This window comes from Netta rufina (assembly GCF_964035555.1).
Source record: "Netta rufina genome assembly, chromosome: 2".
Lineage (NCBI taxonomy): Eukaryota > Metazoa > Chordata > Aves > Anseriformes > Anatidae > Netta > Netta rufina.
This window is the reverse complement of record NC_140124.1, coordinates 158094142-158112055: the sequence shown is the minus strand read 5'-3', so window position 1 is coordinate 158112055 and position 17914 is coordinate 158094142. Positions and strand designations below refer to the sequence as shown.

General features: G+C 51.5%; 3 protein-coding genes and 1 pseudogene across 4 annotated transcripts; all 4 read right to left on the bottom strand.

Annotated features, from left to right (window-relative positions):
* Window positions 1-126: 126 nt before the first annotated feature.
* LOC311206829 (feather keratin 1-like) lies at window positions 127-4058 on the bottom strand (annotated as a pseudogene). Its single transcript has 2 exons — window positions 3958-4058; window positions 127-452 (listed from the first exon to the last, which is right to left on the bottom strand). The product of its transcript is annotated as a feather keratin 1-like (transcript).
* Window positions 4059-7129: 3071 nt separating this feature from the next.
* LOC311206855 (feather keratin 1-like) lies at window positions 7130-7435 on the bottom strand (the record flags this gene model as incomplete). The annotated part of the gene is made up of 1 exon (XM_084282609.1): window positions 7130-7435. The coding sequence occupies one exon, from the start codon at window positions 7433-7435 to the stop codon at window positions 7130-7132; it is 306 nt and encodes a 101-aa protein (XP_084138735.1).
* A 2868-nt stretch (window positions 7436-10303) lies between these two features.
* LOC311206858 (feather keratin 1-like) lies at window positions 10304-10609 on the bottom strand (the record flags this gene model as incomplete). The annotated part of the gene is made up of 1 exon (XM_084282612.1): window positions 10304-10609. One exon carries the CDS (start codon window positions 10607-10609, stop codon window positions 10304-10306), a length of 306 nt encoding a protein of 101 aa, XP_084138738.1.
* A 4863-nt stretch (window positions 10610-15472) lies between these two features.
* LOC311206833 (feather keratin 1-like) lies at window positions 15473-15793 on the bottom strand (the record flags this gene model as incomplete). Its single annotated transcript, XM_084282583.1, has 1 exon — window positions 15473-15793. One exon carries the CDS (start codon window positions 15791-15793, stop codon window positions 15473-15475), a length of 321 nt encoding a protein of 106 aa, XP_084138709.1.
* Window positions 15794-17914: the final 2121 nt, after the last annotated feature.

Below are 17914 nucleotides of genomic sequence, written 5' to 3'. Positions count from 1 at the left end.
GCCATGGAATGACGAGCTGTGGCTTGTCAGCTCGTACGCCATGGACAGCATGGAATTGGGACCTCAGACTGAGAGCTGACTGGCAGGCAGTTGGAGGCTACTGTCAGAAATATTGGCATGGGACCCTTAGCAGGGGTAGCAGGCTCTTCCACCTGAGATGCAGCCCAAGCCTCCCAGGCCAAAGCCTCCAAAGCCACCGGAGGAGATGGGCACTCCCTGGGCGCTGAGGTTGCTGCCCACGGCAGCTGATGCGGAGGATCCAACGGCGGTGTTCTGGGGGAAGGAGCTGAGGATGGGTCCTGGCAGGGTGACCAGCACGGTAGGAGGCTGGATGACGACGTGGGAGTCCTCGCACTGCCTGACACAGGGCTCGTTGCAGCTGTTAGCCAGCGGGGTGGGTCCGCAGGGGCGGCAGATGTCGTAGCAGGACATGTCTGTGTTGTGGAGGGTCCCTGGAAGAGAGGGTGTTGTGAAGGCAGAGGGTGTTGGTGGCATGAAGAGCTGTGCTGGGGTAGGCCAAAGGAGTGGAAAGGCCCAGAGTGGGGCTATGGAGAGCCTGGTGGTTGGGAGGTGGAAGGGCTGTTGAGGCTGGGGACAGAAGTTTTGTGGAGAGATGGGCAAGGTGTTGTGGGTGAAGGAGCGGAGCAGAATTCAGACTCACCTTGTATGGTGCAGGGGAGAAGGCTTCGGCAGGAGTGTGTGAGGGTGAGAGGCGCAGGGCCGGCTTTTATGCAGATCCCCGAGTATCCACGAGGCGAGAGAGCCTTTGCGCATGACAGTATTTGGCGTGAGCCGCTCTTACATGCCACAACCCCTCAAGTAATGAGGTGGGGTGTGATCTCCCCACAATGTTCTGCCTCCATTTCTTCCTGTTGAGGATATTGGAAGGGGCGGAACATTTCAAGTGAGAGTATTAAAGACCGAAGGATAGCTTTTGAAGGTTCATGTAGGGGTGGATAGATGTGGCATTCAAGACATGGGAGAGGTGCGTTGTTGTCCATGAAGTCATAGTTTGGCACTCGTGAGGTGTGGTCGTTGGCTTTGTTGTGAGGAGGAAGCCCCCCTTGTTGGCAACCCCAGTAGGTTGGCCAGTGTTTCTCAGGTATGCTGGGCGTGATGCGCTACCACTTGCATCACATTCAGTCCCTCCGTGCCTTCATCCCAACTCACCAGACTGTGTTTAGCCCTTGTCTTTCCCGTTGGGTGTGCTGAATTGGTGGCTTGGTAGCAATCGTGCACATAGAGGCTGTACGTGGGAGCAAGTGTATGTGGAGCAAGACCCCTGTCTTGTCCCTGGGGCCGCAGTCTAAAGAGGCAGAGAAGAGGTGTTTGCATAGCAGGGTGTTGGAGTCGCAGGCCTGTCTCAGGGCTGACAAGACTAAGTGCATTGGGAGCCCTGCCATGCTTCTTCAAGGGTTGCGTTGGCACCTCCATTGAGCTTCCTTTTCTGTGGCCAGCACCTTGACAGCAAGGGCTTTGGCCTAATGCAGTCTGGTGGGAATCCCTTGGGCTGTCTGTTGAGGTCTGGGAGAGGCTGTGAGATTTGTGAGGGGCAGGGACACACATGTGGGAGTGTCCAGAATGTCTGGGCCCAAAGCACTGGGGTGTTCTTTGAGTTGAGTGTCAAGGGGGAATCCTATTTCTGTGTATGTTTTTCAGTGTTGACTCATACACTGTGGACGTTTCAGAGGGGAGCTGGAGGTGTGCATGCTGCTTGTGGCTGTGGACCTGAGGCCCCAGTGGTCATGGTTACATTCCGAGGAGTGGGGGAATGGCAAGTGCAGCCCCTGATCTGCCAAGATGTCTGTTTTGTGGGCTGTCCCATTGGAGCTTGTTGATGAGGATTCTGGGGAGTCTGTGTGGCTGGGTTTGCAGAAGTACGTGGGACCCAACGGGCTACACCTGAAAATGCTGAATGTCCCATGTGATATGTTTGCAATAGCAGTTTCAGTTATCTTTGAAAGGTCATGGTGACTGGGAGAGGTTCCTGAAAACTGGAAGAGACTCATCCCACTCTTTTGTTCAAGAACAGTTGAAGGAGGAATTTCTGGGAAACTGCAGCCTGGTCAGCCTGATATCAGCCTCTGGGAAGGTTCTGAGGAAATCCTCCCTGAATGTATTCTCAAGTATGGAAAAGTGATGGAGAGTAGTCAGCATGGATTTATAGAGAGCATATCCCATGTGTGCCTACACAGCATCTTCTACGTAGAAGTGACTGACGTCCTACCTATATGTAGGACTCTGTGATAGTGTTTGTTGTGAAGGTGGAGGATCAGAGAGGCACAAACAGCATCGATTATTGGCTCGGCTCTATGCAGCAGCAGGTCCCCTTGTAGATGGCTGAAACAGGCCCTTATCAAACGTGGGGCAGCTGCTGGATTCTTCTCACAGAGGCCACCTCTGTAGTCCCCACTACCAAAACCTTGCAATGTAAAACCAGCACAACAGGGGCGGTCTTGTGGCACTTTTCAACCTGATCTTGAACCGTGTTCTTATACAGGGTGAGGTGGGAATCATCATAGAGTCATAGAGTGTCTCACCTTGGAAGGAACTTTAAGGATCATTTTACTTGTCTTGACAACCTGTTCCAGTGCCTCATCACCCTCACACTGAAGAATTTCCTCCTAATGTCTAGTCTAAATCTATCCTCTTTTAGTTTAAGACGATTACCCCTTCAACTATCACTATCTACATGAGTAAAGAGACATTCTCCATCTTTTTAAGAACACCCCTTTAAGTACTGGAAGATCTCAAGGAAGTCTCCGCAGAGCCTTCACTTCTCCAGGCTGAACATCCCCAGTTCTCCGAGCCTTCTTTCATAGGAGAGCTGGTCAAAGTGGAGCCTCATGAGGACAGAAAAGAGGGGGGCAATCAACTCCCTCACTATGCTGGTTACTGCTCTGTTGATGCAGCACTGCATGCAGTTGGCCTTCTGGGCTGCAGGCGTGCATTGCTGGATCCTGTTAAGCCTTTCATCCACCAGAACAACCCAAGTCCTTCTCTGCAGGGCTGCTCTCAATGAGTTCTTCTCCCAGTCTGTACTCCTGTCTGGGAATGCCTTGAAACAGTGGCAGCACCTTGCAGTTGGACTTGTTGAACCTCACGTGGTTCACATGGGCCTGCTTCTCCAGCCCGTCCAAGTCCTTTTGAATGAAGATTGTTGTGTGAAGAAAGGAGGAGTGTCAGGCTGGCATGCATTAGAACTTTATTGAGGAAGACTCATGAAAAGGAAGGAGCACAAGCAGCAGGGCCCTGGTCAGAGGTGGAAGCAGAGTGACCATCAGCAGCTATGCATTTTGTGTGGAAGGTACTCCCAGAGCATGGAGATCAGAGCATCCTCAGTCCATGAAGTTGGTTGCAGGGCATTGTTAGCTGCTGTCAGGGGTGTTGGCGTGGGTCCTTAGCAGGGGTAGCAGGCTCTTCTGCCAGAGAAGCAGCCCAGGCCTCCGAAGCCATAGCCTCCAAAGCCAAAGCCTCCGAAGCCGCCGGAGGAGATGGGCACTCCCTGGGCGCTGAGGTTGCTGCCCACGGCAGCTGATGCGGAGGATCCAACGGCGGTGTTCTGGGGGAAGGAGCTGAGGATGGGTCCTGGCAGGGTGACCACCACGGTGGAAGGCTGGATGGCGACGTGGGAGTCCTCGCACTGCCTGACACAGGGCTCGTTGCAGCTGTTAGCCAGTGGGGTAGGTCCGCAAGGGTTGCAGAGGTTGTAGCAGGACATGTCTGTGGTGTGGAGGGTGCCTGAAAGAGAGGGTGTTGGGAAGGTGGAGGGTGTTTTGGGTGTCTGGAGTAGTGATCGGGAAGGCCAAGAGAGTGGGGAGGCCTGTGTGTTTAGGGAGCATGGTGGTGGGGAGGTGGAAGGACTGCTGAAGCTGGGGACAGAAGATGTGTGGAGAGGTGGGTCCGATGGGTCAGGAGAAGGAGGGGATCGGGGCTAAGGCTCACCTTGTTGGTCACAGGGGAGAAGGCGTCTGGTGGAGTGTGTGAGGGAGCGAGGTGCACGGCCGGCTTTTATGCTGGTCTGTGAGTGCCTGCAGGGTGAGAGAGCCTCTACGCATGACAACATTTGGTGTGAGCTGCTCTTACATGACAAAGCCTGGCAAGTAAAGAGGTGGCGTGTGGTGTCATTTCCACTACTTGACCTTTTCATTTCCTCCTGTTGAGGACATGGTATTTGGTCCTGGCATTACCTTCAAAGTGACAGAATTAGAGGTTGGAGCGTTTCTCTGAAAGTTGCATGTGAGGTCAAGTGTATGTTGTGTCCAAAGGCTGGTTGAGGTGCCGTGTCATGTGATCTAAAACTCCCAAGTGTGTGAAAGTCTAGGCATTCCACTGGTTAGCCAAGGTGAGTGTTTTTCAGTCTGTCCAACAAGTGAGTAGAGCATGTTGCTCTGGAATATGGGGAGGAAGTGCCACTGGATGTATTGAAGTGCACAGGACCTGTCAGGTTGCACCCACAAATGCTGAGAGTCTGTACTGTGTCTGGCTGGGATGTTAACTTTCCCTGCAGCAGCCCATACAGTGCTGTGCTCTGCACTTGTAGCTAGAACAGCAGTGTTATCACACCAGTGCTGTGTCTACGGCGGAGCAGTGCTGGCACATCAGGACTCTCTCTAACCCTCCTAGGGGGTGGGCAAAAAAGTGAGAAGAGAAACATCACCAGGGCAGCTGAAATGGCATCCAGGGCAGCCTTTTGGCATCCAGCCAAAAGGATATTCCATACCATATGATGTCACACTCAGCAATGAAAGGTGGAAACAGGAAGAAGAGGGGAGGGCTGGGTTCTCATTGTGAAAATGTCGGTCCTCCTACTGAAAATTGGCTATGTGCATTGAGGCCTTGCTCAAGGATGTGGTCACGCATCGCTCATTTGAGGGAAGTAGAGAGTAATTTCTTTCCTCTGCATTTCACATAGCATTCATTTTTTTTAACTCCCTTCTTAAAGACGTTTAGACGTAGAGCTTAGGGATATGGTTTAGTGGAGTTTCTTAGCGTTAGGTAGAGGTTGGACTCGATGATCTTGAGGTCTCTTCCAACCTAGAAATTCTGTGATTCTGTGATTCTTTCTCTTTTCCCCTACCTTTTTCACTTTCCTTTTCTTTCTGCTTTAGTTAAATTGTTTAGTTAATAATAATCTTTCCTTAATAATTATGATTATTATTTTCCCCTTTAATTAAATTATTCTTATATCAACCTGTGCATTGTTCATTACTTTTCTTCTTCCAATCCTCATCTAAGGACGGGGGGTGAGAGAGCGGTTGTGATGTTTAGCTGCCTTTATCTCACCACGGTACAACAACCATAGAGTCCTGGCTGATATCTTCACAAGGCTTTCAGCTTTCTTTGAAAGTTGAAGGCGACTGGGTTCCTGAAGACTGCAAGAGACTCATCCCACTTCTGTGTTGAACAAGATAGAGAAGGAAGGTGTGGGGAACTGCAGGCTGGTTGGCCTGCCATCAGTCTCTGGGAAGGTATAGAAGTAAATCTTCTTGGGAAGCATTTCCAAGCACACAAAGGAGAGGAACACGAAGGGGAGTATTGAGCATGGATTTAGAGAACTGAAGTCATGCCTGGGCCTTTTCAGTGTCTTCCACATTGAAATAACTCTCCTGGTAGGTGAGGGAAGATCAGCAGCTGTTGCTTATGTTGACTTTAGTAAAGGCTTTGATGCTCCCTCCAATGACATGGCCATTCAGAAACTGAGAAAGTACAGGATTCTTTGAGAATGAGCTGGGGTTGAGGATTTGGTGAGCCCTAGATCCAGCCTCATCCCAGAAGTACAACCCTCATTCCATGAAAATGATTGCAGTGTCTTGATGGTATTTGTCAGGGGTGGTGGCCAGAAAATCCTGATGGGAAAGAGAGTTATTCAGTGTGTGCTGACTTCTGACCCATGCAGAAGTCCTTAGCTAGCCCAGACCTTTGGTTGGGCAAGTGAAGGGCTTGTGTCACATGCCAGAAGAACAGCAGCAGCCCATTGCTGCTGTTGTCAGTGACATAGTTGGTAGGAGAGGTCTTGTGTCCCTTTAGCTCACCATCCCCAGGGTGAAGAATTTCTTCCTTATATCTAATCTAAATCTACTCTCTTTTAGTTTAAAGCTGTTAACACTTGTGATATCACTACACGCCCTGATAAAGAGTTCCTCCCCACCTTTCCTGTAGCCTCTTCTAAGTACTAGAGGGCCTCTATACCATGTCCTGGAGCCTTCTCTTCCCCAGGCTGACCAAGCCCGTCTCTCTCAGCCTGTGTTTGTAGCTGGCAATCCTTTCCTCTAAGGTGTCGGCCACCCCACTGAGCTTGGTGCCATGCACAAACTTGCCGAGGGCCCGCTCAATCCCACCGTGTATGTCAGGGATGAGGAGGTGAAATAAAACTGGTCCCAGGACAGACTCCCGTGAGATAACACTCCACCCTGGTCTTTACCTGGGCATAGGGATGTTGGCTGCTTCTCCTTGAATGTGCTCATCCAGCCAATGCGTTTTATGCTATGTGGTCCTTCTGTCAAATCTATGACTCTTCTTGTTTTAATCAACGCTATATGTATGAGTGCTGTCAAGAAGCTCCTTGAACAACAACAGACTTGGGCCCTGCTCGCCTGCCGAGCCCTGCTTAATGTTGAGTGAATTAGAAGGAGTGTTGGGAGCAGAAAGGAAGAGGAGACATCACAGGCTGACATGCACAAGAACTTTATTGTGGAAAAAGAGTGCAAAGGTATGAGAGCAGAATGGACCTGTTCCGTGGTGCAAGAAGTGGTGCAACCATCAGGCTGTGTCCCATGGTACAACAGATTTTCCCAGAGCCCCAAGGTCTTCCTCCACTGCAATAGAATCAACACATGGAAGGTGCTGGGTGGGTTTGTGGCTGTGAGCAAGCCATTGCAGGGGAGAGTAGTAGACATGGAAGATGGTGGTAGGAGTAGAAGGAAATGAGAGAGGATGGGCTGTCCGTGAGCCATGTGTCCAGGCAGCACGGACTGGCCCCCTTCTCTGCTAGAGTGTGGAGTGCCATGCGAAGAAGAGCCGTGGCTGGTGAGCCCATGTGCCTTGAACAGTGCAGAGGTGAATCCTCAGTCTGAGTTCTGGCTTGCATGGTGTTGCAGTCTTCTGTCAGCGGTGTTGGCATGGGTCCTTAGCAGGGGTAGCAGGCTCTTCCGCCAGAGATGCAGCCCAGGCCTCCAAGGCCAAAGCCTCCAAAGCCTCCAGAGGAGATGGGCACTCCCTGGGCGCTGAGGTTGCTGCCCACAGCAGCTGATGCAGAGGATCCAACGGCGGTGTTCTGGGGGAAGGAGCTGAGGATGGGTCCTGGCAGGGTGACCAGCACGGTAGGAGGCTGGATGACGACGCGGGAGTCCTCGCACTGCCTGACACAGGGCTCGTTGCAGCTGTTAGCCAGCGGGGTGGGTCCGCAGGGGCGGCAGATATCGTAGCAGGACATGTCTGTGTTGTGGAGGGTCCCTGGAAGAGAGGGTGTTGGGAAGGTGGAGGGTATTGGGGGCGTGAGGAGTGGTGGTAGGGAAGGCCAAGAGAGTGGGGAGACCTGTGTTTGTGGGGAGCATGGTGTTGGGGAGGTGGAAGGGCTGGTAAGTGTGGAGACAGCGGGCAAGTGGAGAGATAGGGCCGGTGGGGTGGGTAAAGGAGGGGGTCGGGGTTCAGGCTCACCTTGTTGGTCACAGGGGAGAAGGCGTCTGGTGGAGTGTGTGAGGGTGCGAGGTGCAGGGCCGGCTTTTATGCTGCTCCTTGATTGGCCGCAGGGTGAGTCTTTGCGCATGAAAACATTTGGCATGAGCTGCTCTTGCATTCCAAAGCCTGGCAAGTAATGAAGTGGGGTGTGTTGCCCTTCCCACACTTTTCATTTCCTCCTGTTGAGGACATGTCTATTTGGCCTTGGCGGCATCGTTTAAGTGAGAGTGGCTCTTTGGATGGATTTGCATGGAGAGTGCATTTGAGGGCAGTCAGCAGACGTGGCCAAAGCATGGGAGAGGTGGGGTGTCATGAAGTGTGGTCATGGCATGTCACTCATTTGGTGTGGTTTGCGGCTGCATTGTTGTGAGGAGGGGGCCCTATTTGCTGGCATAGCCATACAGCAGGCTGGTCTGGGCTTCCCAGATGTGCTGGGCATGAGGCACAGGAATAATTATTTATGATGATGTTACCCCTCTCATTTATAATGTGTAGCCACCAGTAAGTGTAATCTCTTAGGAGTTCAGCTGAGATTTGATTAAGTTCCTCAGAATATCCTTCTGGACAAAATGTCAAGCACGCAGCTAGACTAATACCTAATGTGGTGGTTGAGCAGTTGGCTGATTGGTCAGACTCAAAATGTAGTTGTAAATGGGGTTACCTGTGCCTGGCAGGGAGTCACTATGGGGGTTCCTGAGGGCTCCATTTTGGGTAGAGAAGCCTTGGACATAGATGTTGAGAAATTAGAGGGCCGGGCTATGAGCAACAGCGTGAAATTTAACAAGGGCAACTGGCGAATTCCCCATCTGAGACAGGGCAACCTTGGATCTATGTCCAGACTGCGGGAGGACAGGCTGGACAGTGGCTCAGCATGAAAGGACATGGGGGTTCTGGTTGACAGCAAGTGGACTGAGAGTCAACTCGGTGCCCTGGCAACCCTAAGGTCCCCCGTTTCCTGGGTTACATCAAGCACAACATTGTTAGCTGGTCAAAGGAAGTGATTGTCCCACTCTACTGCGCACTGGTGCGGCCTTCCCTCAAGTGTTGTGTACAGAATTGGTCACCGCAATCTAACGACACAAAACTCTTAGACATTGTCAAAAGGAGAACTACAGAGATGGTAAAAGGTTTAGAGGGCAGGACGTATGAGGAGTGGCTGCAGGCCCTTGTTTTGTTGAGCCCAGAGAAGAGGAGACCTCACTAGAGCTTACAGCTTCACCACGAAGGGAGCAGAGGGACAGGCGCTGATCTCTTCTGTCTGGTGAGCAGCAGTGGGGCTCGAGGGAACAGCCTGAAGCTGTGTCAGGGCAGGTTCAGCTTGGATATTAGGGAAAGGCTATTTCCTGAGAGGGTGGTTGTGCAGGTTCCCCGTGGAAACCATCACAGCACCAAGCCTGCTGCAGCACAAGACAACACTCTCAGAAATGCGGTTTGATTTTTGGGTAGTCCTGTGTGGAGCCAGGAGTTGGACGCAATGTTCCTTGTGGGTCCCTCACAACTTGTTCTATTCTGGGATTCCATGATTCCATCACATTTGCTACCTCCCTGCCTTTCTAACAACTCGATAAGCCAGTCTTTACCCTTGTCTTTCCTGTTGGGTGTGCTGTATTGGTGGCTTGGTGGCCGTGGTGCTTGGAAGGTTGTAGGTGGGAGAAAGTGTTGAGGCCCTTTTCAACCTATCCTGATGACCTCTAGAGCTTTGCCTCTGTGCTGAGGGAAGTGGGAAGAAGAAGGGAAAAGGAAGCACGTCAGGCCGGCATGCTCGAGAACTTGTGGGTCAGCGACGGCACAAAGATGCATCCACATCCACCAGAGTCTTGCACTATACGTGTGGTGTCCGTGTGAGGGACAACTCGGTGAAATAATACTGGCCTCAATAGAGACCCCAGAGGGACACCACTCCTCCCCGGTCCCCACCTGGGCACCGAGCTGTTGAGCGCAACTCTTGGAATGTGACCGTGCAGGCAATTCCTTATATGCTGAGTGGCCCATCATGTCTTTCCATTTTAGTGCCAAGGAGATATGTAAGAGCATTGTCCAAATACTTTTTAAACACCAAGAGACTTGGGGCCTGATGGCCACTTCAGCCCTGGTGTTTGCTCTTTTTATCGGGTGAATTTTGAAGAGCGTTGGGAGAAGAAATAATGAAGAGGCATCTCAGGATTTGGGATGCAGATTGATTTTATTGAGGAAAACATGAAACAGAGGGAAAGTCATGTGGGAGATGCACATTCTGAGGTGGCTGGAGGGTGACCACTAACCTATGTCCTTGCATACAGCGGATTTTCCCAGAGCCCTTAGGTCTCCCTACCCATGGTGGGAGCAGCCCCAGAAAGGTTTCCGAGGGACTATGCTAGTGAGCAAGGCATTGCAGCAGAGAGTAGTGGTGGTAGGTGGTGGTGCTATGGAAAGAAGAAAGAGGAAGAAAGAAGGAGGTATGTTGGCCATGTTTCCTGACAGCAAGGGCTGTCCAATACCTTGCTTGCTTGCTTTGCTGTGCCATGGAATGACGAGCTGTGGCTTGTCAGCTCGTATGCCATGGACAGCAAGGAACTGGGTCCTCAGACTGAGAGCTGGCTTGCATGGTGTTGGAGGCTACTGTCAGGGATATTGGCATGTGACCTTAGCAGGGGTAGCAGGCTCTTCCGCCAGAGATGCAGCCCAAGCCTCCCAGGCCAAAGCCTCCAAAGCCACCGGAGGAGATGGGCACTCCCTGGGAACTGAGGTTGCTGCCCACGGCAGCTGATGCGGAGGATCCAACGGCGGTGTTCTGGGGGAAGGAGCTGAGGATGGGTCCTGGCAGGGTGACCAGCACGGTAGGAGGCTGGATGACGACGCGGGAGTCCTCGCACTGCCTGACACAGGGCTCGTTGCAGCTGTTAGCCAGCGGGGTGGGTCCGCAGGGGCGGCAGATGTCGTAGCAGGACATGTCTGTGTTGTGGAGGGTCCCTGGAAGAGAGGGTATTGTGAAGGCGGAGGGTGTTGGTGGCATGAAGAGCAGTTCCGGGGTAGGCCAAGGGAGTGGAAAGTCCCAGAGTGGGGCTATGGAAAGCCTGGTGGTTGGGAGGTGGAGGGGCTGTTGAGGCTGGGGACAGAAGTTTTGTGGAGAGTTGGGCAAGGTGTAGTGGGTGAAGGAGCGGAGCAGAGTTCAGACTCACCTTGTTGGTCACAGGGGAGAAGGTGTCAGGATGAGAGTATGAGGGTGCAAGGTGCAGGGCTGGCTTTTATGCTGGTCCCCGAGTATCCGTGAGGTGAGAGAGCCTTTGTGCATGACAGAATTTGGTGTGAGTTACTCTTACATGCCACAACCCGTCAAGTAATGAGGTGGTGTATGATCTCCCCACAATGTCCTGCCTGCATTTCTTCCTGTTGAGGATGTTGGAAGTGGCGGAACATTTCAAGTGAGAGTATTAAAGACCGAAGGATAGCTTTTGAAGGTTCATGTAGGGGTGGATAGATGTTGCATTCAAGACATGGGAGAGGTGCATTGTTGTCCATGAGGTCATAGTTTGGCACTCATGAGGTGTGGTCGATGGCTTTGTTGTGATGAGGAGGCCCCCCTTGTTGGCATCCACAGTAGGTTGGCCAGTGCTTCTCAGGTATGCTGGGCGTGATGCGCTACCACTTGCATCACATTCAGTCCCTCCGTGCCTTCATCCCAACTCACCAGCCTGTGTTTAGCCCTTGTCTTTCCCGTTGGGTCTGCTTCATTGGTGGCTTGGTGGCAATCGTGCACATAGAGGCTGTACGTGGGAGCAAGTGTATGGGAGCAAGACCCCTGTCTTGTCCCTGGGGCCGCAGTCCAAAGAGGCAGAGAAGAGGTTTTTGCATAGCAGGGTGTTGTAGTTGCGGGCCTGTCTCAGGGCTGACAAGACTAAGTGCATTGGGGGCCCTGCCATACTTCCCAAAGGGTTGCGTTGGCACCTCCATTGAGCTCCCTTTTCTGTGGCCAGCACGTTGACAGCAAGGGCTTTGGGCTAATGCAGTTTGGTTGGAATCCCTTGGGCTGTCTGTTGAGGCCTGGGAGAGGCTGTGAGATTTGTGAGGGGCAGGGACAGACATGTGGGAGTGTCCAGAAGGTCTGGGCCCAAAGCACTGGGATGTTCTTTGGGGTGAGTGTCAAGGGGAGTGTCTATTTCTCTGTGTGGTGTTCAATGTTGACTCGTACGATGTGGACGTTTCAGAGGGGAGCTAGAGGTGTGCATGCTGCTTGTGGCTGTGGACCTGATGCCTCATTGGTCGTTGTTGCATTCTGAGGAGTGGGGAATTCCAAGTGCAGCCCCTGATCTGCTATGGTGAGTGTTTTTTTAGGCTGTCTCGCTGGAGCTTGTTAACGAAGATGCTGGGGAGTCTGTATAGCTGGTTATGCAGGAGTCTGTGGGACCTGACAGGCTGCACCTGCAAACACTGAATGTCCCAGGTGATTTGTTTGCAATAGCAGTTTCAGTTATTTTTGAAAGGTCATGGTGACTGGGAGAGGTTCCTGTAAACTGGAAGAAAGTCATCCCATTCTTCTGTTTGAGAGCAGATGAAGTAAGAATTTCTGCGAATCTGCAGCCATTGCAGCCTGACATCAGTGTTGTGACAAAAATCTCAATAATTTTCCCAGGCAGGGTCTTCTGCGTAGCTGTTTTATTTGTGATTGCAATGGTGTGCATCCTGGAAGCAGGAGTACACTGGAAAAGTATATCATAATCACTTGTATTCCCTAGTACCCAACGCCTGGTTTCTCCTGTTTCCTCACTGGATGCATACTACAGGTTCACAAGCTACTTGATGCCTTTCTATACCATATATGTCCAATTTTATTTGACCAAACTTTAATTTCTCCTTTTCATTTTTTTCCCCTTCTTCTTTCATGACCAGAGGGATCGCAATTTTTTGTTTTTACTGATTTTGCACTGCTCGTCCTGTTTTTCTAGCTATCTTGCTTATTTTGGGACAGTAGGACCTTCCCCTTATGTTCTTACCATACTCCCCACTGTAAAGCTACTGTCATGCCTGCCCAATCGCTTTTGAATATGCAAGTTTAGTGAAATTTTACGGTGCGAAAACACCTTCTCTTGCAAAAACACAACCTTGTTTCTCAAGGTATCTGGAAAGGCTCTGAAGGAAATCCTCCCAGAATGTATTCTCAAGCACAGAGAAGTGATGGAGAAGAGTCACCATGGATTTATAAAGAGCAAATTCCATGTGTGCCTCCGCAGAGTCTTCTACATAGAATTGACTGATGTCTTACATATATGTCACATACATGACTCTGTGATAGCGTTTGTTGTGAAGGTGTAGGATGATGTTGCAGAAGAAAGCAGTCAAGGATGTGCTGACATGGGCAGATTGCTTCAGAGGGCATAGAAGAAGAGCCTTAATGTGCCCAAGGCTTTAGCTGGGCACATGTAGGTCTTGGGTGATGCGCTGAAAGCCCAGGTGGTGCCCACTTGTGGTGATGTTGGTGACATCCTCGCCAGGTGTGGTGGTTTCACCTAGCTAGGCAGCTGAGCTCTGCCTTAACTGCTTTCTCACTCCCCCTTCTCAAAGGGAAAGGGGGAGAAGATACAATGAAAAGGGCTCAAGGGTTGACATAAGAACTGGGAGATCACTCAGCAGTGTTAGTCATGGTCAAAACAAGCTGAAGCACAGGGAGATAAATAAAACATGTTATCTATTACTAACAAGCTAGAGCAGTGAGAAAGAAGCAAAACACAAACAAACTAAAGATATCTACTTCATCCACCCCATTCCACCTCCTCCACTTGAGCGGCGTAGGGGAAGGACCAATGTGGGCTGCAGTCAGTTCTTGTTGCTTCGTGTCCGCCGTTCCTTCATAGTCCCTCTCTGTGCCTGCTCCACAAGGGTCCTTCCCAAAGGATGCCATTGTTATAAATGGCTCAGGATTCAAATTAGGATTAAAATAAAAATAGGATTTATTGAAAGAATATAAAGGAATAGAGGTAAGCAAACAGCGCTGGGTGCACCGGGAGTCTCCGCTTCACCAGGACGCACACCAGTTACATCAAGCAGCTGATTTTTATGCTCCTAGACTAATACATATTCATTACTACTTCTAAAAAAAATAGATTATTAAAATTAGCTTCCGGGGTGCAGTCCCTCCTACTGGAGCATGCGCAGTCTCCTCTGGGGTCTCTTCTGGGGGTCTCTAGGGGTCTTCCGTGCTGAAGGCTCACAGTCTTCCTCTTCCCCTTTGTACTTACTGGGCACCATCCCAAGTTTACAGAACACCTTCTTCAAAACACCTTCTTCAAATCTTGTCTCCCAGCCGCTTTTCAGCTTCTTTCTCGGCCCCCCCCTAACCAGATACCAAAGATCCACATAGTATCCCATAACAGTCACTAGTTGTTATCAGTTGTTCTGAAACTCCCAGACACACGGGTAATTAAAACATTCTTCCCCAGCCATTCACAGACACATCTATAGCAGTGTTAGAAATAGAAGTCCGGAATAACAAAAGCAAACAGGTTCATAAATTTAAGAAGTGATAAATTGGCTAGAATGAGGAATGAGGGGGAGACTGGGACACACTGCAGCTGTGGTTCAAGCATTGAATTGCCAGTGCAGGGCCCAGAGGCAGACAGGATTCAAACATTTCAAACAGAATTGTTCTTTATGGACACGAATTGTTAAAACATTCCTCACACCATCCTTCCCGAACCGAGCCTATGTGGGCTTCCCACAGGCAGCAGCTCTTCAAGAACAGCTTCAATATGACTCCGTACCACAGGGTTCATATATCAGGAGCAAACTGCTCCAGCATGGGTCCTCCACAAGGAGCAGCTCTCCCCAGATCCCCTGCTCCTGCATGGGCTCCTCTCCACAACCTGCAGCTCTGTCCCAGGGGTCTATTCCTACAGGGGCTCTCCACGGGCCGCTGCCTCTTCTCTCCTGCATTTGTACAGGGTGAAGTGGGAATCATCATAGAATCACAGAATGGCTTGTCTTGGAAGGGAATATAAGGATCTCCTAACTCCAAAGCCCTGCCATAGGAAGGCATGGCACCCACCAGATCAGTCTGGCCAAGGCCCCATGTAGCCTGGCCTTGAACACCTCCAGGGATGGGCCATCTACTACTTCTCTTGGCACCCTGTTCCAGTGCCTCACCACCCCCAGAGTAAAGAATTTCCTCCTAATGTCTAGTCTAAATCTATCCTCTTTATTTGGAGACCATTCCCCCTTGTGCTGTGGGCCATAAAGCTTCAGGTAGTACTCCATGTGGGGCCTCATAAGGACAGAGTAGAGGGGAACAATCACCTCCCTTGACCTGAAGGTCACACCTCTGTTGATGCAGCCCAGGATGCTGTGGGCTTTGTGGGCTGCAGGCGTGCACTGCTGGGTCCTGTTCAAACCTTTCATCCACCAGAACAACCCAAGTCCTTCTCTGCAGGGCTGCTCTCAATAAGTTCTTCTCCCAGTCTGTACTCCTGTCTGGGATTGCCCCCAACTCGGTGCAGCACGCTGCACTTGGACTTGTTGAACCTCATTCAGTTCTGATTGGCATGCTTCTCCAGCCTGTCTAGGTTCCTTTGGATGAAGAGCATTGGGTGAAGAAAGGAGGAGTGTCGGTCTGGCATGCATTAGAACTTTATTGAGGAAGACTCGTGAAAAGGAAGGAACACAAAAAGAAGGGCCCTGGTCAGAGGTGCAGGCACAGTGACCATCAGCAGCTGTGCATTTTGTGTGGAAGGTATTTCCAGACCCCGGAGATCAGAGCATCCTCAGTCCATGAAGTTGGTTGCAGGGCATTGTTAGCTGCTGTCAGGGGTGTTGGTGTGGGTCCTTAGCAGGGGTAGCAGGCTCTTCTGCCAGAGAAGCAGCCCAGGCCTCCCAAGCCATAGCCTCCAAGGCCAAAGCCTCCGAAGCCGCCGGAGGAGACGGGCACTCCCTGGGCGCTGAGGTTGCTGCCCACGGCAGCTGATGCGGAGGATCCAACGGCGGTGTTCTGGGGGAAGGAGCTGAGGATGGGTCCTGGCAGGGTGACCAGCACAGCAGGAGGCTGGATGGCGACGTGGGAGTCCTCGCACTGCCTGACACAGGGCTCGTTGCAGCTGTTAGCCAGCGGGGTGGGTCCGCAGGGGCGGCAGATGTCGTAGCAGGACATGTCTGTGTTGTGGAGGGAGCCTGGAAGAGAGGGTGTTGGGAAAGCAGAGGGTTTTAGGGGTGTGTGGAGCACTGCTGGAGGAGGCCAAGGGAGCAGGGAGGCCTACTGTTGTGGGGAGCATGGCATTGGGGAGGCAAAAGGGCTGCTGAGGCTGGGGGGAGAGGCTGTGTGGGGAGATAAGGCTGGTCGGGTAGGTGAAGGATGGGAGTGGGGTTCGGGCTCACCTTGTTTGTCGCAGGGGAGAAGGCTTCAGAAGGAGTGTGTGAGAGAGCGAGGCACAGGGCTGGCTTTTATGCTGGTCCTTGAGTGCCCGCGGGGCAAGTAACCCTTTGTGCATGACAACATTTGGCGTGAGCTCTTCTTAAACAACAAAGCCTGGCAAATAATGAGTTGAGGTGTTTTGTCCAACCCACAACGCACCCTTTTCATTTCTTCCTGCTGAGGACATGTCTATTCGGCCATGGCGGCAGCTTCTAAGTGAGAGTGGCTCTTTGGATGGATTTGCATGGAGAGTGCATTTGAGGGCAGTCAGCAGACGCGGCCATAGCATGGGAGAGGTGGGGTGTCATGGAGTGAGGTCATGGAGTGTCACTCATTTGGTGTGGTTTGCGGCTGCATTGTTGTGAGGAGGGGGCCCTATTTGCTGGCATCGCCATACTGCAGGCTGGTCTGGGCTTCCCAAATGTGCTGGGCATGAGGCACAGGAATACTTATTTATGATGATGTTACCCCTCTCATTTATAATGTGTAGCCACCAGTAGGTGTAATCTCTTAGGAGTTTAGGAGAGATTTGATTAAGTTCCTCAGAATATCCTTCTGGACAAAATGTCAAGCACGCAGCTAGACTAATATCTAATGTGGTGGTTGAGCAGTTGGCTGATTGGTCAGACTCAAAATGTAGTTGTAAATGGGGTTACCTGTGCCTGGCAGGGAGTCACTATGGGGGTTCCTGAGGGCTCCATTTTGGGTAGAGAAGCCTTGGACATAGATGTTGAGAAATTAGAGGGCCGGGCTATGAGCAACAGCGTGAAATTTAACAAGGGCAACTGGCGAATTCCCCATCTGAGACAGGGCAACCCTGGATCTATTTCCAGATTGGGGGAGGAGAGGCTGGATAGCGGCCCACCATGAAAGGACATGGGTCTTGAATGCAGGTAAGATGACCAAAACCTCATCCTTGTGTGCAGAAGACGTTCCTGGGGCATGGAGATCTTCCTGCCCTGTGATGGGAGCAGTGGAGAGGGAGTTGAGTGAGCAGCAGTGGGGCCCGAGGGACCAGCCTGAAGCTGTGTCAGGGCAGGTTCAGCTTGGATATTAGGGAAAGGCTGTTTCCTGAGAGGGTGGTTTGGCACTGGAATAGGTTCCCCATGCAGATGGCACAGCCCATCCCTGCAGACCCTACTACCAAAACCTTGCCATGTAAACCCAAAACAGTAGGGGAGTTCTTGTGGCATTTTTCGACCTGCCCTACCTATATGTTTACCAAGCATTTGAGGGGCCTCACAAGGGCAGAGCACAGGGGGCCAATCACCTCCCTCACTATGCTGGCCAGTCCTCTGTTGATGCAGCACTGCATGCAGTTGGCCTTCTGGGCTGCAGTTGTGCACTGCTGGATCCTATTGAGCCGCTACAAGAAGGATATCGAGGTGCTTGAGCGGGTCCAGAGAAGGGCGATGAAGCTGGTGAGGGGCCTGGAGAACAAGTCCTATGAGGAGCGGCTGAGGGAGCTGGGCTTGTTCAGCCTGGAGAAAAGGAGGCTCAGGGGCGACCTTATTGCTCTCTACAGATACCTTAAAGGAGGCTGTAGTGAGGTGGGGGTTGGCCTGTTCTCCCACGTGCCTGGTGACAGGATGAGGGGAATGGGCTAAAGTTGCACCAGGGGAGTTTTAGGTTGGATGTTAAGAAGGACTTCTTTACTGAAAGGGTTGTTAGACACTGGAACAGGCTGCCCAGGGAAGTGGTGGAGTCACCATCCCTGGAAGTCTTTAAAAGATGTTTAGATGTAGAGCTTAGGGATATGGTTTAGTGGGGATTGTTAGCGTTAGGTCAGAGGTTGGACTCGATGATCTTGAGGTCTCTTCCAACCTAGAAATTCTGTGATTCTGTGATTCTGTGATTCTT